This window comes from Pelophylax lessonae (genome assembly GCF_965119305.1).
Source record: "Pelophylax lessonae genome assembly, chromosome: 7".
NCBI classification, from domain to species: domain Eukaryota; kingdom Metazoa; phylum Chordata; class Amphibia; order Anura; family Ranidae; genus Pelophylax; species Pelophylax lessonae.
Window position 1 is genome coordinate 67143161 of NC_138774.1, and position 23387 is coordinate 67166547.

The 23387-nt window shown below is 45.0% G+C and overlaps 1 protein-coding gene across 1 annotated transcript in view; it reads right to left on the reverse strand.

Annotated features, from left to right (window-relative positions):
• LOC309559473 (cytochrome P450 2C16-like) overlaps positions 1-23387 on the reverse strand; it is a 112240-nt gene that overhangs the window by 22541 nt on the left and 66312 nt on the right. Inside the window, exons 4-6 of the mRNA XM_082262745.1 lie at positions 5325-5485; positions 2724-2900; positions 1430-1571 (exon numbers count right to left, since the gene is read on the reverse strand). Of these exons, the coding sequence (XP_082118871.1) occupies positions 1430-1571; positions 2724-2900; positions 5325-5485 (480 nt within the window). The remainder of the gene's footprint in view (positions 1-1429; positions 1572-2723; positions 2901-5324; positions 5486-23387) is intronic.

A 23387-nucleotide genomic window follows, 5' to 3' on the forward strand; every position in this document is an offset into this window, starting at 1 on the left:
TCGCGCCGCTGCGCGCCGCCGGGGGCGCGCAGTAGCAGCTAGAACGGGCCGACGTCATATGACGGAGGCCCGGATCTAGACAACCACTTTGCCGACGTCATTTTACATGACTCGGTATGGAAGTGGTTAAGTTTCGATTTTCTTTTCCCTGCATGGGCGAAGCACAGAGTCATTTCCAGTTTCAGGCAACTCTAGGTTAGATGGTCTGTTAATATCACAATGCTGTGCTGTTTCTAGAGCCTGTTCAATATTTTTCTAACCATGTGTTTGAACTATACTCTGTTCTGTGTTGGTTTATTACATGGCTTGGTTTTTTCACCAACAAGCTTTTTCTGAAATAATTTTCAATCCTATACATCTCCACCTCTAAGATTTAAATATTTCTGCATGTGTCTAGGTGTTCCAGCTCCTCCTGTTGCATTTTCAATAACCTCAAATTTAAAAAAAAATGAAGCTATCATCTGCGTGTGCAGAAAGGGCAATGGTCTGATTCCCACCCAAGCACGCCTCCATCCCAAAATACATATAAAAAAAGCAAAAGATTGGCCCGCGGGACTTTATATGAGGTGGGTGCTAGTGGCTGGAGATAAAATGAATAGCACAGTAGATATGTAAAACAATATATAATTTTAATTTTATTACATTGTATAAACAAGCAATAAGAATAATAGTAACATGTATATCACATAGCATAGCTCAATGGCCATATTGGCAGTGTATACAACATGAACAATATCAAAGCGTATATAGGCAAGTATCCTGGTGTAACCGCTGAGTTTCAAAGGTAGCCTGAGTATAATATTGAAGTTCCATAATAATAGAATATAATACATAGTGATCTGACGCGTTTCGGGAGCTACATCTCCCTTCTTCAGAGATCAATGTATTTGAGTATGACTACAAAAGAACAAAAGAACAATGTTGGAATAAACATTGGAAAATATATAAATATTTGAGTAAAAGGAATAGCAAAGGGGTAGTAATAATTAGGAAGGAGTATGAAATACTCACAGGTTAATGAACCTGTGTGTTTTGATATTGTTCTTGTTGTATACACTGCCAATATGGCCATTGAGCTATGCTATGTGATATACATGTTACTATTATTCGTATTGCTTGTTTATACAATGTAATAAAATTAAAATTATATATTGTTTTACATATCTACTGTGCTATTCATTTTATCTCCAGCCACTAGCACCCACCTCATATAAAGTCCCGCGGGCCAATCTTTTGCTTTTTTTATCATCTGCATGTGTGCAGACCAAGGAACTAAGCACAGTGATCTCCCCAATAGAGATGTAAGAAACTGTCAAAGAGTTTACTGGTCCAGCATCTGTGAAAAACTGAGATATCACTTTGGAGTGGAATGACCCTTTAACAGCTGTCTGAAGTATTTTGGAACCTTTATATCCCTTCATTTACTTACCTTCTACTTCAGGATGCTTTAGGAGGATAAGCAGAGCATGCCGCAGAGTGCTGTTCAAAGTCTCAGTTGCTGCGATAAATAGGTTGTGGATTGTATACAGGAGATTTTTCATATTAAACTCTGAATTGGGGTCATCCTTCTCCTATGGAGACAAAAGTGACACTTTAGACAATTGGATAGCAATTTACCGGTCAAGGCTTAATCCATCTCACCTAGATAGGAGTCAACAGAATTTTAAGGAACCAGGAATGATTCCACTGACAACAAAGGAAAAGGCGGAAAAAGTTATTTTTATATACTTAACTGTGCCATAGACTGGGGACTATCCATCCTTTGGCAAAAAGTGTTTGAATAGTGTTCTGTATAATTTCTCAGTAAAAGCACTAGAAGTTTCCTAAAACTGACGTCAGCTTCTCAAACAACTACCACCCTCTTCCGTGTCAACCCTTAGAGCCCTTTAGGCCAAGAGAGAGCAAAAAAACTTTACGAGACTCTATCACCTGCCCATTAAGGGCAAAGTGGCAGTATTTCCTAATAGTCCACCATCTCACAAGGTATACATACCCATCCATGCCCCATCATTGCCTCCCCACTACTGAAGTCCACCCTGGAAAAGCTTCCATGTTGGATTACAACAGAGGTTACCCAATTAGATATCAAAGCTACCTCTATGTGACATTGTTTAGATGTAGGGATTTACCATGGGGGAGGTCAATACCTGGAAGCACTCTTCCATTAAACCAACAGAGTAAGGGCTTCTGCAGAGCATGGAGGAAGCAAGGGATGGTGGTTTGGTAAGTGTATATTTCTTATGGGGCTATCAGGAGACACTGCCACTGTACCTTGAATGCTGTGTTTCAAGAGTAGAGGTCAAGCTGTTCCAGTGGAGTATGAGGTGCGGAGTACACAGGTCATGAATACTCTACAGCAGTAGTTTCTGGATTGTGTAAGCAAAGGGTAAATTTACTGTCCTTCAGGCTTTAGGGGGTCCAGACTGTGCCTAGTGGGTGTAAAAAATGCCCCAGCATCAGTGCCCCATCATTGGATTTAATAGGAGAAATAATGCTCCATTGATGGTGTCAGTAGGGGAATAGTGCCTGATCATTGGTGACAGTTAGTGAAATAGTGCCCCAAGGGCCAGATAAAAGCTAGCAAAGGGCCACATCCAGCCCCAGAGCTGAAATTTGGAGACCACTGCTCTACAGGGATGAAAGTAGTTTGCTGCACTTTATACCAAGACACACTTTCTTTTAAATAACATCCTGATTATCTAACCATTGCAGATATTTGATACCTTTTCCATCTTGATCAGGAAGCAGTCTACAAAATGTTTCGGCTTGTTGAGATCCAAGTTCTGTTGGCAGGATTTCACTATTTCGGCAACAAATTTAACCATTTCTTCTGAAAATGAGACTACCTTGTGGTGAGGTCCCGGAATGTAGCTCATTAGTGTTGGGAGAATGCTCTGGACCTGCATGAGCATTAAACATGTATTAATTAAATTAGTGGTGTATTTAGGTTTTGTGCTGCCCTAGGCCTGACTAAACTCTTGCACCCCCTAATTTAAATATGACCCACCCCTTCCTGCCAAGGTCACACCCCTTCCAGTTTAAGACCCCCCCTGTCATCTGCAAACCACACCCCTTCCTCTTTAGGCTCCACCAACACAGCGGCTGATGTGAATGGACCCTAAGCTGTATTGAGAGGCTTTTGCTTGCTTCAAGTAGGTTTTCCATACCTATGCAAGTCTATGGGAATGCAAAATCTGCATTAAGCAGAGGGTAATGCAGGTCAGAAGGAGGTCAAGTGTGTTGGCATTAAATCACTCCCAGTGAATCATAGACTAGTTGACTCGACCCGGCTGACCCTTGGACTCTAAGGATCCGGAGACCACTCAGAACAAACACACACCAGGCATAGTGGAGTAGTTTAAAGTGATCTAAAGTCACTTTATTGCTTACAGATTATATAGTAAACATTTACCATTAAAAAACATTGAAACAGTAGGTTACTCTCTACAAGGACACTATTTGCGTCTATATGACATCTGGTCATCTTGACCCAGACTGCTGGAAAGCACATGCACATAATTTCGAGGAAACAATATTATTTACAAGAAGAGGAACTCTTATCTTGTGAGAATAGCGTGGACAAAGGTCTATGCAGAATACAAAACATTTTATCACAGCAGTATTATATAAAATGTCTCCTAGTAACTAAAATGGCTGAATTATGGCTCAGACCTTTTTCACCTGTCAATGAATTCTGAATGATCACTGAAGCATCTCAAACTGATGTCAGAACAAATGCCAGGTCTAAGTGATAAACAAAAGCACTTCCAGTGGTAGAAGTGCTCATATTCATTTGCTAAAATACCCCTAAATGATATCACCTTGGGCCAGCAGATAGGGTTGGGCTAAATCCATATTTGTGGATTATTGGACAATGCTGATCTGACAACACGGGTACCGCTCTTGGCTGTCAGCGCCACTTATCCCAGGAGGAAGACTGGGGATGGGGACCTGTCCAACTACAGTTCCATTTGAAAGTGGTCATTTGACACAAACCAGTTTAATAGTCAAAGCATTAGGACTCAATCAGACCAAAAATGGCCCCAAAATATGTCAACACGCAGACTGAAAGATCTTTTACCTGTGTATGTGTAATTACAATACATTTTGCTAAATCAAACAGGATTACCTGGCATTAAAATGTTCCTATAGACAAAAACCTAAGACAAATAGGCAGGTTGGAAAAACCATGAGCAAAAAAAGTATATCCTCCAGCTTTACTTCTCATCCAGAAGACTACAAAAGCCTGGTATGCCGCAGAGGAGGGTAGGCGGAGCATTAGGTTACTAAGACCTGATGCCAGTGCTACACTTACTAGTATTGGCGGCCGGTCTGTCCAAATGTCAGGCCAGTCATCGGCCGCCGGCCAGTAGTACCATACTGGCAGCAGTGCGGCCACTTTATGGGGATGTCACACCGATTTGCCTCCTAGACCCTGCCACACGGCCCAGTCCGGCCTATAAGACTGATGCTACACTAAAAGTGTAGTGCAAATGGTGGGGACTCTTTTTGTGCAGGAGTCAGGAGCAGGCTGTTCATTGAATTAAATATGTATTAATGGACCACAATTTACTTCATGCAGCTAACTGTTAGTGCACAGAGCATTTGGGGGGATTGTTAAGGACAAGGGACCTAAGCTCATTTATCATTGGAGGCACTGGTTGCATGAGGACTGTGTTCTGATAATAAATTGTTTTTCTTTTGATCATTGTAGTTTCTTTTCAAAATCAAATACATACAGTTCTTAGGTAAATTGTTTTCCACCGCCCAGATAAGTTCCAGGGCTCCATTCCCTTCTGAGCAATTTAAAGTGTGACTGGGCACAAACCTATAATTTGGAGAGTCAAACAAAAATGCACTCTCCAGGTATTCCCCTAAAATGCTGAAATCAAGTACTTAGAAGTACTTCACTCCTTCACACATAGGCTTAATCATAGAGGATCATGAGTAAGCCCAATGGATGAAACCAGTCAGGGGAGTGGTCCTGGGGACAGAATCATGTACAGAAGCTTGTTGACTGATTAAAGTTTTGCATGACATCATTGTTATCCAGCTTTTCTTTTGGGTTGCCGTATATTGTACAAAGTTGTAATGTTCTGATATATGGGAGGAGGATATTGAGGAAATGCTACCACCTGCCTGCAGCATAATGATGATGAAACCTAGGCACTTGTTGGAGAAAAATATCGGGTTATTATTGATAAAGAGTTAAGCTTTTTTTTACTATATATTTTATTGCATGGTTTCTTTTTATTTTGACATGTTATGAATGTATTCATCGGATACGTAAAATAACTGAAAGGTCAACTTTAATGACTGATTACCTGACCCCAGGGAGAGCTGGTAATTCGGAATAATTCCTCTGTGTAAAAAATAAGTTTTTTGAATCTCCCATCTGTATAGTCATAACGATCTCCAAACAAAATGGAACAGAGGATATTGGAAAAAGCTTCCATAAACGTTGCTGAAGGGTTAAAAGGGCGCCCTGAAAGAAACAAAGATTTTTGTTTACATTATCAGCTCAAAGAAGCATGTATATTGGCCTGGAAGCTTAATGGTACCATTTGTTGCCCTGTATACACCATCTATAGCAAAATAAATCTTCACATTCCGGTGTCAGAAGTGTATGTTTGTGTTCAAACATGAGGCATAACACAGCACAGGTTAATGCATGTAGTATGAGAACTGACATTTTTTTGAAGAAACTATATATCCCACAATCCCTGTGTCTCTAAGTCCAGCATTAGTGCAAGTGAGAACCAAACAGTGTGGGCATAGTCCCACAGCAAGGAATCGTTTTTTTTATTGGAGTTGGGCTTTAAAGTGGAAGTAAACTTCCATCTCTTGCTTTTACCTAAAATACCTACAAAAGCTATAATAAGGCTTACCTATAGGTAGTCTAAATATTTCCTAATAGCAACAGAGGAAAGAATGAGCGCTTCAGGTTGAGGCTATCCAGCAGAGTTTATATTTATATATATCCTAAATGTGTGAGTCTCCACACGATGAAAGTTGAAAACCACAGTAGTTTATTGGTCAGTCAACAGCAACAACCAAGCAAGGGTTAAAGGCACTGGATCACAATAAGAGATTGAATGTCAGGCTGAGCCTGTCTACTTGCCCCGCAGCTGCCAGATCACAAGGAGGTGGCATAGTGTGCCATGGACAGTGATGGGAAAAATGCCGTTATAAGTAAACGGCGTTACTAATGGTGTTACTTTTGTAAGTAACGAGTAATCAAATTAATTACTTTTTTCCCCGCTGTAACGCCGTTACCATTACTAATGCAGCGTTACTGTAATTACAATTATGCAGACTTAAAATCTAACACAAGAGGGTAGTACTAGGAGTAGAAAACTAATATTTTAAATGAAAATAAAAAAATTTATTACCTGTTTACATATATCAGTTTCATATTTTTTATTTTCACTACAAAGAGTTTATATTTTTATTATTATTGTTTATTTTTGGTACATTGTTTAGTATTATAAAATACTTAAAGCGGTAGTATCCCGCTTTTTGACACTTTTACCTACAGGTAAGCCTATAATAAGGCTTACCTGTAGGTACAAATAATATCTCCTAAACCGGCATGGTTTAGGAGATATTTACAGTGCATGCAGCCGCTCGCGCGAGCGGCGCATGCGCTCTGAAGGTCCGGGGGGGACCTTCAATTAGTTTGCCGGAGCTTGCCGGAAAAATCACTCCCGCGCGCATGCGCGGGAGTGACGTCATCGCGGCTCCAGCCAATCATCGCGCCGGAGCCGTCTCTTCCGGCCAATCAGCGCCGAACCCGGAAGAGACTGCGAGGGATCATGGCAGCGCCCGCAGCGATGTCCGGGGGTCCATGTCGGGGCTTCGTTTTAAGGTAAGTTACACATAATGGGCTAGTATGCGATGCATACTAGCTCATTATGCCTTTGTCTTGCAGGTTTTTTTTTTTAATTTTTTTTTTTTTATAGGGTTTACAACCGCTTTAAAGTAGGCTACAGTATGTCTACCAGTTGTGAAGTTGTGTGACGGTTTTATATTATTATTTTGCACAACAAAGAGTGTATTCATTAATTTTTTTTTTTTATTTACTTATTTTTGGTACAGTAATGATCATATGTAAAATAATATATTTGATAGGTGTCTCATTGTCCCACAGCAACATTAAAGTAGTGTAGATTACTGTACAATGTTTTATAATAATAATTGCTTCTATTTAGTGTCCATTTCATTCACATATTATTGGGGGGGGGGGCATCCAAGTTATTTTACATACAATATTTGATAATTTTTTTAAAGTAATGCGATAGTTACTTTCCCTGGTAATTAGTTACTTTTTTACTGATGTAACTCAGTTACTAACTCAGTTACTTTTTGTGAGAAGTAACTAGTAATTATAACAAATTACTTTTTTGAAGTAACATGTTCAACACTGGCCATAGATGTCATCTGTGACAACACTCAGCTGTCCCCACGAGCAGAGCGGCCTGTAATCCGTAGGGTAGGATGGAATGCAACCAGCATCGGACTCGATGAGACCAATAGGGGCTCCTGTGATGACGTCAATCACCTGCGCCCAGGAGGCAGGCTTCAGCTGAAACCAGCTGTTAGTGACCAGCAAGCCGGAAGGATGGTCCAGTCACCATGATTATATGTTTCGCGCCTCCGCGCCTTGTCATAGTCAGGTGGTGGGATGGACCGATCTGCTTAATTTATAAGACTTGGGGTACAGCCAAATTGAGCTGTATCTTTTCCTCTATGTGAGACTGCACAGCTGTGGGTAAAGAAATGGGAGGCTTCCTGGCACAGTAATGGAAACCCTTAAATATAAAAAAAAATATATATATATATATATATATATATATATATATATATATATATATATATACTGTATATAATTATACAGTATATAAAAATACAAATATATATATAGGTAAATATAGGGATGGGAAGTAGATAAAAGACGGGCAATAAAATCATTGCTGTATGTGAAAGGAGGAGAAATGTCAACCAGTATAACCAATGTGTACCTCACACTGACCAAGTATATTTAAGGGGGGGGGGGTTGGGTAAAAGGACACGAAGGGCAAAATGGAGGGGCTGATGTTAAATTTTTTTGTGCATTTCTATTTCTTCATTTAACTCATTGGGGGATAACATGTTAAGCTTAAAAATCCCAAACGCTTCCTGCTTGCAAAGTAAAGCGAACCTTTCGTTATTCGTTAGGGTCTTGCCAGAAATATATTCAATTGCCAAAACTACCAGACCTTTAAAATCCTTGTTGTGATGTAACAAAAAATGTCTACGCAAGCTATGTTTATCACTACCACCTTTAATTCGTTTTTTATGTTCGCCTACCCGTATGCGCAATGTGCGCGTGGTACGGCCGATATAGAGAAGGTTACAGGGACATTTTAATAGATAAATTACGAACTCAAAAGAACAGGTGATAAACTGTCTAATGTTAAAGTTATGGCCCTTACTGCTTGAAAAATTAGATGTACCCTGGGGGATAGATTGGCAAGTTAGGCAGCCTCTCTTCCTACACTGGAAAATCCCTACTCTGTTGTCAAAATAAGACCGAATGTCCATGGTAAATTCGATCTTATTCCTATGGATTTTACTCAGAGCTATGGAATTTTTCAGGGTTCTGGCCCTCGTGAACCTAACCGGAGAGCTGGAAGTTAATATACTGTATCTTAACAATTCTTTGGTATTCATCATTGTAATGGGTGACAAACCTAGCTGATTTCATATTTTCCTTCTCCTTATGAACCCTATCAATTGTGGAAGGAGGAAGAGATTCATGTGTTTGGAGAGCTTTTTAAAGAAGTGTTTAGGGAAAACCCATTTCTTTTTTTTTTTTTTTTTTTGGGAAAACCCATTTCTAATAGTTTTCTGGTAAGTATGTTGCCCTGTTCTACATAACCCTTTAACCTTCGTACAATTTCGGTGTAATCTCCGAAATTGGCTGCCAGAAATATTATTATGCCATGATGGACGATGACAGCTGGAATAATGTAAATATGAATTGCCGCTGGTGGGTTTGCAGTTGTCCTGGGCGTGAAACATGTCGTCATGTTGATGGAACCATTCTTCTTCCGGCTTGCTGGTCACTGACAGCTGGTTTTGGCTGAAGCCTGCCTCCTGGGCGCAGGCGATTGACGCCACCGCTGGCACGGCTATTGGTCTCATCGAGTCCCACGCTGGTTGCATTCCGTTCTACCATCCGGATTACATGCCGCTCTGATGGTAGGAACAGCTGAGTGCAGTCACAGATGACATCCACAGCACACTACGGCACCTCCTTGTGATCTGGCAGCTGCGGGGCAAGTAGCCTGACATCCAATCTGTTATTGTGATCCAGTGCCGTTTAACCCTTGCTCGGTTGTTGCTTTTAACTGAACAATAAACTACTGTGGTTTTTAACTTTCTTCATGTGGAGTGTCACACATTTAGGATATATATATTGTGAGGGGTTAGCTCGGTAGCGGGGGAGGGTGACCCCTTGGGGGGGTTCGTTACACAGAGAGATAGCCGAGGAGTAGTTGAAAACAACAGTCTATGGTTTATTCTTGCAATTTTCTTCAAACAAGTGCAAGCCTCAAAACAGGATAATTCAAAACAAACATAAAATAAACCCTGGCCGAGTGCGCATGCGCGTCAGCTCCGATATGGACGTCTGACCCCGGAGCTCCGCGCTGCCTCAGCCACTAAAGCCCGCACAAGTGAGCATTCTAGATCAATAGCGGCTCACCCACCGCCAATAACGGTACCGGAACGCCTCCTCCACCTCCCCAGATGTCCGGGATCCCCGCCAGACGGGACCTCACGCCGCATTTAGATTCTTGCCTCTGGATGCCTGGGACCTCCAAGATGGCGGAGCCGGATCCACGAGGAGGAACAACAGCGGGGGAGCCTGACTCTATTGCTGATCAGGATCAAGCTGCATTTTCTCCACAACCACTGCTATCAGGCACAGTGAGTGAGGGGGCCATGCCCTTCCCATCCCCTGCATCCACCGAATCCCTGCTAGAGAGATCACTGGGAGGCTTTGCACTAACTCCATTAAAGGACTTAACACCTAGCCCCATTCTGGCTGCTGCAGATGCACAAGCATTCTCTCCATGTCCTGCAGACTTTACCTCTCTGCTGTCTTCCTTCTCTAAAATGCTGGAGAGGGGTCTTGCCAGCAATGCAACTCAAATCACTAACTCAATCCATAAGGATATCCTACAACTGGGCAGCCGTATTGAGTTGATGGAAAAGAAAACTGACCAGACCATAGCTCGTATGAATCAAAATTCTACCCGCATTCAAGAGCTCCAGGACCAACTTGACTTTGCCACCTCTAAATTGGATGATCTGGAGAATAGATCACGACGTGAAAACTTCAGGATTAGGGGTCTACCTGAATCTGTTAAGGATGTCCAGACAGCGGTCCGCACATTCCTCAAGGACCTTATCCCTAACATCGCTGATAACCGCCTGGAACTGGATAGAGCTCATAGAGCCCGCCAACCGCCACGTGCTGATGGTCTTCCTAGAGACATCATTGTCAAACCCCATTTTTACGCTGTGAAAGAGGAAGTAATGCGTCTCTCTCGCACGGCGGATCAGCTTGCTATTCAAGGATCCCCCGTTCAAGTCTTTGCGGACCTTTCCCCCTACACCATACAGCGGAGAAGATCTCTGAAACCGCTTCTCCTAATCCTGACTCAGAAGAATGTATCCTATCGCTGGTCCTTTCCGTTTCGTCTGAACTTTTCCCTTCACAACAAATCCTATGGTTTCTCGTCGTTTCCAGATGGTGAAAAAATTCTACTACAATTGGGTCTCTTCTCAACTGAGGGGCCCGACTACGTCGAAACGCCCTTCGCCTCCGAGCCCTTTGACCCCCCTGTGGGTTAAGCAACAATCCAAGAGATCTAGAGAAGCAAGACCACCCTGACTGGTCCCTCATGGAGGAATTCTTGTGACCTGCCCCTTTTTTTTTGCTTTGTAATCTCCAATTATGAAGCCCTCGTTCTTGGAAGATTTGAGAACTCTCCCTACACTTTAGTACACGTAATTGTTCTCTGCCCCCCCGCCCCATTTTTTTTTTTTTTTTTTTCCCCTGTCTTTCCTGTTTTTGCCCCATCACGATTCACTGCTGCTATACGCACGGAGGGGGATAACGTTACCCCCGTGCACCCACTATTGCAGCTAATCACCTACTCAATACCGGTCACCGTACTGTGTTTCTAATTCATTGCAATGCGATGTTTCATACACTACATTTAATGTAGGCAAAGTCTGTTCTTATCTGTTTGAAAGGTTTTTTTTTTTTTTTTTTTTTTTTTTTTTTCTTTTTCTCTCTCGGGTGCTTTTTCATAGGGCGGCTGAGGCGGTTGCCATGCGCCTCAATTGGTCTTTGCGCGGAATATTAGATCTGCACTTAGACTCCTTGTCACTCTATTTTCTGGAGGACACCCCTCTCTCCTCTTTTTTGGGACTCCAGGAAAATAGTTGGACCGGCTTCCCTATCCCGCCAGGGACCTGGTAACTTGGTCTCCTTGTTTGTCTTGTATGTTGTTTTTGTATATTTTGCTATTACGGGCCACCAAGATTCTTGGTGCGTTCTATTTACTCCAATGGTACTCATGATATTTGTTCTCTTCTTCTTCTTCCCTCTCTTCTCCCCTCTTTATTCTTCTGATTTCTCTGCATGTCTCCGATGGGGTTTCCCCATTCCACAGTCATCCTACCTCTCCTGGCTTCCCACGCGTTTCCACACCAGACGACCTGGCCGGGGCCTCCTACTCATCTGGCGGGGTAAGTACTCTTTAGTTTGGGATATAGCTCACCTCTCTGATCCATCATGACGACACCACCCACACCCTCACACCTTAAAATAGCCTCGCACAACACGCAGGGTCTTAACTCTCCTGTCAAGCGACGGAAAATTTTTCAGATGTATCACTCCCAAAAACTCGAAGTTGTCCTTCTGCAGGAGACACATTTCCCTGATAGCTACCGCCCCTCTTTCCTACATCATAAATACGACAAATTCTACCTTGCCAATTCTGACAACAAAACCAAAGGGGTTGCAATCTGCCTTGCTAGACATCTTCACTTTTCCCTCTCCAAACTGGTCACGGACCCTGATGGTCGCTACATTCTTGTCTCGGGCACTATAGATGGGTCTAGCTATACCTTCATCTCATATTATGCCCCGAATAGGGGCCAAGCACAGTTTTTTTCTGAATTAATACTTAAACTCTCACCCCTCTTTGAGGGCTTTGTAGTTCTAGGCGGTGACACGAACCTAGCATTGGACCGCACAGTGGATAACTCGGCACCCAGGGCCCTTAAAAATAAACATCTCCCTAGACAAAGCACGAAACTTGCTAAATCTATCTACGACTCTAACCTCACTGATATTTGGAGAGAGTTAAACCCCAAAACTAAGGACTATACTCACTACTCGGCACCACATCGTACATACTCGCGTATTGACCATATCTTCATTAAAACTTCTACCATCCCTCTTGCTGTGAATTCCACTATCAGAGACACGGCACTTTCGGACCATGCACTAGTTACGCTCACCATATCCAAGACACGGTACTCTGACAACACTTTTCGGTGGCGCCTTAATGAATCTATTTTGAGCAATCAGTCCCATTGCACACTTATTGATAATTCCCTTCGAGACTACTTTCTCACTAACGATACTGAGGACGTATCCCCCACAGTCCTATGGGCGGCACACAAACCCTCTATCAGGGGTCACATAATCCAACTCTCATCACGACTCAAACGGGAGCGTAAACAGCGGGTATCTACTCTAAACTCTGCCTTTTTGGCCTTGTCAAAGCAACATAAAGCCCACCCTTCTGCAGCCACCCTTGCCCAACTAGATTCTGCCCGCCTAGAGCTGAATCTAGCGCTCACTACTGAAGCTGAGAAGCCGATTAGATGGTCAGGGGCTCGCCTCTACCATCAACGAGACAAAATAGGTTCAAAACTTGCTGCTAAAATTACCCCTAAACACCACGCCACTTCTATTCCCAAAATCCGCACTAAACTGGGAGACCTTACACAACATCCCCATAAGGTCCTGACTGCATTTCAGGAATTCTATTCTGACCTCTACTCTGCTTCTGATACACCCTCTGGGCTTCTGGAGACCTTCCTGGATGATATTCCGCTCCCCACACTGTCCCCTGATCACTCTAAATCCTTAGAAAAACCTATCTCGGAATCAGAGATCCTTATGGTTATAAAATCCCTGAAACTCCGATCTGCACCAGGCCCTGATGGATTCTCTAACCTTTATTATAACAAATTTGGCATGGTCCTCGCCCCCTATATGGCCCGTTTTTTTAACTCTCTCCGCGATGGTCACAGCCTAGATAAGGACTTAAACTCTGCTATCATTTCATTGATCCCTAAACCGGGCAAGGACCCGAGCGAAGTCGGTAATTATCGACCCATTTCCTTGATTAACAACGATCTTAAGATCCTTACTAAAGTTTTGGCCAATCGACTATCCTCTTTTATTGCTCGTTATGTCCACATAGACCAAGCTGGATTCATCCCGGGCCGTCAGGGCACTGATCAGATCCGGAGGGCCATAGACATAATTTCTTTACTCCAATCTCAATGGGATGGGGGTAGCAAACAGGAAGGCTACCTCCTTTCCATTGACCTACACAAGGCATTCGATTCGGTCAGGTGGCCGTATCTTTTTGAGATATTGAAAAGATGGGGCTTTGGTCCAAATTTCAGCAACTTGCTTCAGTCGCTTTACTCCTCACCTGTGGCCCAGATTCGTATAGCTAGTCAGTACTCTACTCCCTTTCCCATCCGGCGGGGTACGCGGCAAGGCTGCCCGTTATCTCCGATTATCTTCGCTATTGCGATAGAGACGTTAGCCATCGCGATTCGGAGGCACCAGGATATTAAAGGGGTCATGTGCGGACACTTGGAACACAAATGCGCTCTCTTCGCGGACGATCTCCTACTGTTCATCACCTCCCCCCTCACCTCCACGCCCAACATACTCAAACTTCTACGGGATTTTGGACATATCTCAGGACAGGTGAATATGCCCAAATCTACGGCTCTAAATATCTCCGTCCCCAGCAGCCTTGTAGATAACCTTCGTTCATACTTCCCATTTACTTGGACTACTCATTCTATTCCTTACCTGGGTGTTAATCTCCCTAATACTATTGACAGGCTTTATTCAGTGAACTATCCCGGGATGTTCAAAAAATTGGAAGCAGACCTCAGAACATGGGCTAAAATGGAACTTTCCTGGATAGGCAGAATCAACACTGTCAAAATGACACTACTGCCCCGCATCCTCTATCTCTTCAGGTCGTTACCTATCCCTCTCAAAAAATCGCAACTCGCGCACTTGCAATCCGAAATTGTACGCTATTCCTGGGGGAATAAAGGTCATCGTTGCGTGAAATCTATCCTATTCCGTAGGAAAGAAGATGGAGGACTTGGTCTTCAGAACTTGTGGTGGTACTACCAGGCGGCTCAACTCTCCCAAATATCTATGGTATACGTTAAAGGCCCAAAACCGGACTGGGTCCAAATGGAACGCCAAGCGGTCCCACACAATACTATTGATTATCTTTTATGTTGTATTCCTAAACACAGACCTCCCGTTCTTGCCCCAACACTATCTCACTCTATTCATCTCTGTGATACACTATATAAGCAACCCTCTCTGGTCTCAGTTCTGAGACCTTTAACTCACTTATTCCACAATCCAAATTTTCCCCCTGGCATGGACATTGGAGCCTTCAAGTGGTGGCTCAATAAGGGCCTCTTTAGAATCGGACACTTCTTCAACAGACTAGGCCCCCTCACGCAAGGTCATTGCACTAAACTGCTTAAAATGCCCCCTTCTGAAATTTTTAGATATTCACAAATCTCTCATTTCCTACACTCCCTGTGGCATGACAAAAACAAACCCCCTGCCCTGACACCCTACGAAAATTGGTGCTCTAATATAATGGATCAGAGAGGTGGGATCTCCATCATTTATGCTTCCTTGGCGGAAGCCACAGACAAACCTTCCTATGTCCGCTCGTGGGAATCTGATCTAGGATCAGAGGCCACCCAGGATATATGGTCCCTAAACTTCCGACGCTCCTTTACGGGTGTCATCAATGTCTCCCTGATTGAGGCTAATGTGAAAGTTTTTCTTAGATGGTACAGGGTCCCGGCCAGGCTGGCTTCCATGTTCCCCAATGCGTCCCCCTTATGCTTCCGAAACTGTGGCTTGGTGGGCTCCATGTTTCACACGTGGTGGTCCTGCCCAAGAATTAGATCTTTCTGGAACAAGATTTTCTACCTGTTGCGGAAAATCTCAGGATTAGCTATACCCCAGGACCCCAAGATTGCTCTTCTCAACTTTAAAATTGACAAGGCCCCTAAACATATGTCTAGGCTCCTCTTTTTCATTTTGTTAGGAGCCAAAATGACACTTGCTAAGTCTTGGAAGCGGGAGGGTATTTCGATTCATGCAGTAAAACGTAAAGTCTCATGGATTATGACGCAAGAAAAACTAGCCAGTATCCTTCTCGACAAGGAACATCTATTTGAAGCAGTTTGGGAGCCTTGGGCTGTCTACACTAAGACCCCACTCTTCCCAGGACAATTTACATCCACCCGCGGAGACCCCTGAGGAGATTTGCCCTACCTTCTTCTCCTGCTCGCCTCTTTCCTCTCTCTATTTCCTTCTCTTTATTCACCCTATTTCCTCCCTCCTCAACATTCTTTCCTCCTCTTTCTCTACAATACCCCTGTTCTGACTTTATAACACTTCTGGATTTTTGATATTTCAACTCACTCAGCCGCTGATGACTGCAATCTACACGGCTCCGCTGGCCCCACTAAGGGGCTGCCGGGGGCTTTTTCAATTGCCTCTCGCGGCTGCTTTCTTTACTGTTATGGCGTACAGCTTCCAGGCACGGAATATTCCAACCTTCATGGACATTGAGAGGACTACTTTATTAGTCTCCTGGCACAGTTAGTCCCCAATAGGGGTGCCTGGATTGTTAGACGGTTTGTTACTTACGTTGTATGTCTTCCTCAATCTCTTAGGTTTGCGGGACTTCACAGTCCAAATTCCTTTTGTTATGCTGTACACGCCATGTTTATACAATGTTATACCTTATTGTTATTCTCAACCTGCTGTGCATTTTGATGCTTTGCTGTTCATTTCTATCTGAAACTAATAAAAATCTTTGACAACTAAATAAACCCTGGCCACTGTGGGTGTTTACCTTCACACACAGGAACCTACCTAGGGAGTCTGTCCCAACCTACTGCTGGGCAGACACTGCTGGTCATACAGCAGACATCCAATAGTCCATTTGTTTTCTTTTCACACAGAAAAAGTCCATCACCTCACCTTCAGAAGTCTCTCAGCTGACTGCTCTCCTCAGCTCACACAGCTTCAGGAGGCAGCAATCAGTAGTCATCCTCCGGATAACTTATAGAGGCCTTGATTGCCTCATCCTGTATAGCTGAAGCTTTTTCAACGTCCTTACACCTTTCTGGCTACCTCTGCAGCCGACACCCTATAGTAATTGGTGAATTTTCTAAACAAGGTGGAAATGTATCTCCCGTCTGTGACAACACCCAGAGATTTACCTGACTACCTGTCACGATATATATATATATATATATATATATATATATATATATATATATATATATATATGTAGCCCCCTTGGGAGCTGCTGAGTGTGGATTCCCCTGGGTTACCCATAGCGACAGTTTGTAAAATCTTATCGCTTTATACTTGGCTCAGTCAACGAACAGTCCAGGGGATTTGTTTTTTTGTGTTTTATGTAGAATTGGGATGGGAGAAGGGATGAGTGGGATACTCCAACTTGACAACTATGCACAAATCTTGAGGACTTCTAACTGGATTGAGTGTGGCAAGGCCGCTGCTTCACCTTGCCACTGAAGTGAAGAGTTGAAAGGTGAACTATTCCTTAGGTTTCTCTTCAGGGTCTAACTTGGCACCCCCTTTCTCACTTGCTGTGTGTGCTAGCTTCTGTCCACTGACCCCACTTCCTGGGCAGACCCCTGGCAAGCTCCCGGGTACTCACGGACACTGTTTTTCCTCCAGTCACTCTTCCTATAACTCCACTGTCAGTATCCTGGACCTCCTTGCTCAGCACCACCCTCTGGCTTACTAGGTTGACTGCCTGTGGCCAGCTTCCTTGCTGACAGGAGGAGAGACAGCCATCACCCTCCTCATGGGACCTGGCTTCCCACCCAAAGACCCCCTGTCACACGTGCCCCCGGCTTTTATGATCAATACCAGGATGCACTGCGGTTGTGCCCTCCAACTGGGACAGCTACAAAAGCCAGTGTGTCATTGGCTGGGTTTCCCCCACTGTCCAACAGGCTCCCCTATTGGATACAGTGGGGACACTCCATCAGACCAAATGAATCACACCCTGGACACATGTAACAGGCAGAACTAACAATCAGACTCTCCTGATGAGCAGGCAGAGCCAAAAACTAAGCTTTTACCTAGCACCTATCTAGGAGGGTGATACATATATATATGTAGCACCCTCCCAGGTAGATGCTAGGAAAACCATGAGGGAGGTCCTGTCTGCTTATCTGGGGGGGAGGGGGGGGCTTATTGTTCAGCTAGGCTGTCATGTGTTTCCAGGTGTGTCTGTTGAGCTTTGGGAGTCTCCCCACTATGTCCAATGAGGGCTCTTATTGGACAGTGGAGGAAACCTGGCCAATAGCACACCAGGGCTTGTATCTATCCCAGAGGGCCGAATCTGCCGCAATGCATCCTGGGAGGAGGTATAAGTCTGAGGGGTGCACATGACAGGGCATCTTTGGCGGGAAGCAGAATCCCAGGAGGAGGGTGATGGCTGTTCCTCCTTCTGTCAGTGTGAGGAAAGTGTCCTGGGCAGTCGGCCTAGAGGACGGAAGGTTAAGATGAGCTGAAGAGATGGATCCGGTGTGCTGTGGACCGAGTGGAGCTGCTGGGCAGAGGTTTCCAGGAAAGCAGTGTCGTGAGTACTGTAAACTGCCCAGGGGTCTGCCTAGGATAGGGGACCACTCCAGGAGCTCAGAGGGATCCGGGAGCCAGCTAACCAGTAGAGAAGGCTTAGAAAAGTGGGTGCCAGTGTCTAAGCCCTGAAGAGAAGTGTGTAGAGAGGGTGCCTGTGCGGGCCCTAAAGCATACAAGTGTTCAGCAGTACAGCAGTGATAAAGTAGCTACCTCAGCAAGGAGTGCCAAAGGGAGCTTCAAAAGGACTTTGAGTCACAAGGAGGTGATCGGAAGTCAGTTCAGCGTTAACCGGCATTGACTGGCATCAACAATGCTCAGTTTGTCCCCAGCACATTGTGCATAGTTGAGCCAAATGAGTATCCCACTCATCCCTTCTCCCATCCAAGTTCTCAATAAATATAAAAACCCAAAGATACTGGACTGGTCATTGTCTCAGTGCTCACACTTGGAGAACATGTTTAAATGTGCTGTTGTTGTTAGCGGTAACCCGGGCGGACCCACATCCAGCAAAATGGCTGGGAATTTTGCTACATTTGGGGGCTCATCCAGGATTTTGCCATGGGTTACTGAGTCGGTTGCCCTTGGCAACAGCTAAAGAAAACGTCAAAAATCTCCATTTTTGTGTCCGGAACTTTTTTGAAAACTCAAGCCAAGTGTGAGGTCAGCTCTGCAGGAGACAGGGAGAGTGGGATGAAGATTGAAGTGCACATGGAAGGTTGCCCATGTCAACGCAAATGGTCTAATCAGTTTTGCCGGATGGTGAGAACTTTTCACTTCAATTATGACGTTTACTCTGCTACCAGGCATTGGAGAGCAGGGAGGAAGTCTATGTCAGTAAACCAAAGCTGTACCTGCTTAACAGAAAAAGGTCCAAAAGTGGACGAAGAAAATGGTGGCCAGGGGCACGTGGAGCAAGGTGCCAGGTGTGTGTACATGCTATATGGACTGATTATGACCGTGCTTATGACAGCGGGACATTTGTTCTATACAGCAACTGTGAAGACTGCAGTCGGCCATGCCGGGAGGGGCAGTGGGACTATCTTCAGAGACAGTATGGTGGGCCTTACTTGCACATGTGTCGGGGAGAGGACTGTTGACCGTGCATGTGACAGCGGGACAATTCTTTTGCCTGGCAAAGAGGGACAGCTGGCTCCGGGAGAGGGAGGCGCAGCTGGGGCTCTGCTGCAAGTAAGAAGAGTGGATGCATGTCTGGAGAGGGACATGGTCTGCTTTACAGTAACTTCCTTGTGGGCTAGAGAGAAAGCATGGCAGTGGAAGAGTTACTATACAGCGCGGGAAAGAGCACTTCCCAACAGAAGGAGCCACCGCCAAACAAGGAGAATGGGTGGAGACATTGGTCGTGTCCAGCCAATCAGGAGTGACTAGGGGAGTCCATATAATACCCCCCCTTCGGGTGTGGCTGAGAGGGAGACACGTGTAAGAGGAAGCAACATGGAGCTTGCTGGAGAGCAGAAGTGGGCAACCGTGATAGCTTCACCTGTTGGCAGAGAACCTGCTGGGCAGATACAGGGGCCAAATCAGAAAGCCAAGCCAAACCTTTGTCTGGGATACGGGCATCCGGATGGTGCCTGAAGGAGAACTCGCGCTGTGCATGGGAGGAGGCCTGGAGTATCTTGGCACGATATGTAATCAGTGTACCTGTATCACTATAAAAGTGCAAGCGTGGAGTCAATCTTGGCAATGAGTCTATCTGCTGCTGTGTGCGGAAAGAAGTGAGGGACGACCAAAACAGATGTGTGTATTTTGGGAGTCCAGGTTCCTCCACGGAGGCAGGAGAGGCATGGTGCGAGTATTGATGAAGCTGGAGACCATGCAGTCTGACGGTGGTTCAGTTCTATCAGTACGAGGGACTCAGTCACTAGGATCCCTAGGGAGAGGGTGCATGCCAGTCCAGCAGGCCGGGAAGTGGCCGGAGGATGCACCGGTGTCTACCGCAGCAGAAGCAAAATCTGCCTCTGTTCCAATTTCCAGTCAAAAATGGCCCACAGCCACGGTAGTGAGGATGAGGCTGGGATTTTTAATGTGGGGTCTCCCTCATTCCAATAAAAATTGGACCTATTGAAGAGGGGATCGATGATTGGGGATCAGCAGATGAGACTGAGTGGGACTGGAGTTCGGAAGCTGGGAGCAGCTCACCAGGTCCTGAAACTGTCATTGTACCAGATAAGGAAACTCAAGAGTCCATAGAAAGAGGGGAGCTGGCCCAAAAATTGGGGTTTTGTGAGGCCTATACAAAAAGGGTCCCAGACCTAACCCCACTCACAAACTATGCCCAGGCTCGGGATCAGAATGAGGCATACAGCTCCCTCATTAAAAGAGAGGTGACCCCCTTTTCTTTGCCTGGGAGAGGTAATAGGAAGACCCTCCCCAGGCTATCTCGGATGCAAAGGTGGATGCAACACAAAGTGGCATTGGAGCATGGGTACGACTATCCATATGCTCCCAGGGAGGTTATGGTAAATATTGAAGAGAGAAGGGACTTCTGGTGTGATGAAGCAATATGGGATTTTCTCTTTATCCCTAAGCTTTACAAGGACTCACCTAGGACTGACCTTAAAGAGAAATTTGATACAGTGCAGACACAATGGCTATATGGACGGTCCATTTACTTTGATAGGGTGGAAGTTCGCTGTCCAGACGGATCGGGCCAGGCTTGGTCCATCCGAGTATGGAACAGCCAGGGAGCCCTTGTCAGGGTCCCCTACCCAGAGTACTATAGCTAAACAGATTCTCTTTATTTGCAAGACTGTACATTCAAGGCTGGCTAGCCATCACAAGGAAAAGAAAATATAATGCTGAGTTACACAGTTACTGTTCAGTTAAAGTTGCTGCTTTGTTCTACAGACCCCTTGGGCCATCGGGCCATTGTCATAAAGAGATACTTTAAACCTCACAGATCCCTTGGGCCATCGGGCCAGGATCTTTTGGATTATAAATATTGTTTAAGAGACCGCAGACTTTTCCAACCAGGAAAAAAAAACGGGTAGCCGTCGCAGTATTGGGCAGTGCATCCAGGAAGTCTGGTGGGGGGTGCTCTGGAAGACCCCTTACATTTCCCTGACTCAGCAGGGATCCGGTGTGCTGTGGACCAAGTGGAGCTGCTGGGCAGAGGTTTACAGGAAAGCAGTGTTGTGAGTACTGTAAACTGCCCAGGGGTCTGCCTAGGATAGGGGACTACTCCAGAACCAGAAAATCAGAGAGATCTGAGAGCCAGCTAACCAGTAGAGAAGGCTTAGAAAAGGGGGTGCCAGTGCGGGCCCTGAAGCATACAAGTGTTCAGCAGTACAGCAGTGATAAAGGTGAGGTGTTTGTACAGGCATCCATTTTATATGAAGTACACTGAGCGCTTGTATTCCTTTTCTGTTGCACTTAAATATTTTCTAAATCTGCACTGTTTAAGGAGATATTTAGTGTACATGCAGCCAGTGACATCACTGGCGCATGCGCTCTGAAAGAACAGCCACCCGTGCACAGAGCCGGAGTCCTGGGAACTCATGAACGGAGAAAATGAGAGCGCCTGCAGCGCTGACATCTCGGTACTGGAAAAGCTTTGTTTTAAGGTACGTTTAACCACTTCAATACAGGGCCCTTTCACCCCCTTCCTGCCCAGGCCAATTTTCCGCTTGTAGCGCTGTTGCATTTTGAATGACAATTGCGCGGTCATGCAACACTGTACCTAAAATTTATTCATAAATGATCTAGAGGAGGGGATATCTAGTACAATCTCAGTATTTGCGGACGATACTAAATTAGGCATGCCAATATCTTCTATGCAGGATGTGGAAATCTTGCAAGCGGACCTGAACAAAATAACGGGGTGGGCAACTACATGGCAGATGAGATTTAATGGAGAAAAATGTAAAGTAATGCACTTGGGGGCCAGAAACCAGAAAGCAAGCTACTCACTAGGGGGGGAACCTCTGGGTGAGGCTAGGATGGAAAGGGACCTGGGGGTACTGGTAGACAACAGGCTTGGCAGTGGCATGCAATGCCAAGCCGCCGCAAGCAAAGCCAACAGAATACTTGGTTGTATAAAAAAGGGGATTCACTCCAGAAATAAAGAGATTATTCTTCCACTCTACAAGACTCTGGTCCAGCCACATCTGGAGTATGCTGTCCAGTTCTGGGCACCGGTCCTCAGGAAGGATGTGCTGGAACTGGAGAAAGTCCAGAGAAGGGCAACAAAAATAATTAGGGGAATGGAGGACATCAGCTATGAGGAAAGACTACAAGCACTGAACTTATTCTCTCTGGAGAAGAGACGATTGAGGGGGGATATGATATCAATGTACAAATACTGTACTGGCGACCCTAGCATAAGGAACAAACTATTCAGAGAAAGGAGATACAATAAGACACGTGGCCACTCACTAAAACTTGAGGAAAGGCGGTTTAACCTTAAAGTGCGTAAGGGGTTCTTCACTGTAAGAGCGGTAAGGATGTGGAATTCTCTTCCACAAGCAGCCGTATCAGCGGGGAGCATTGATAGTTTCAAAAAACTATTGGATGGACACCTTAAAGACCACAACATACAGGGGTATACAATGTACGGTTAAAAGCAAACACACACACACACATCATAGGTTGAACTGGATGGACTTGTGTCTTTTTTCAGCCTCACTAACTATGTAACTATGTAACCAAATTTATGTCATTTTCCCCCCACAAATAGAGCTTTCTTTTGGTGGTATTTGATCACCGCAAGGTTTTTTATTTTCTGCTAAACAAATAAAAAAAAAGACCAAAAAGTTTGAAAAAAAGTTTTTTGTTTATGTTATACAATTTTGTAAATAAATAAGTTTTTTCCTGCACTGATGAGCACTGATGAGGCTGTACTGACAGGCACTGATGAGGAGGCACTGATGGGGTGGCACTGATATGCGGCACTGATAGGTGGCACTGATATGTGGCACTGGTGGGCACTGATATGTGGCACTGATAGGTAGCACTGATATGCAGCATTGGTGGGCACTGATAGGCGGCACTGCTGGGCACTGATAGGCGGTATTGATGGGCACTGATAGGTGGCACTGATGGGCGGCACTGATGGGCACTAATGGGCACTGATAGGCGGCACTGGTGGGCACTGATGGGCACTGATAGGCAGCACTGGTGGGCACTGATGGGCGGCACTTATGGGCACTGATAGGCGGCACTGGTGGGCACTGATGGGCGGCACTGGTGGGCACTGATAGGTGGCACTGGTGGGCGATAATGGGCACTGTTGGGCGGCACTGATAGATGGCAATGATGGGCATTGTGAGGCAGCACTGATGGGGAGGGCACTGGTGGGCAGCACTGATGGGGAGGGCACTGG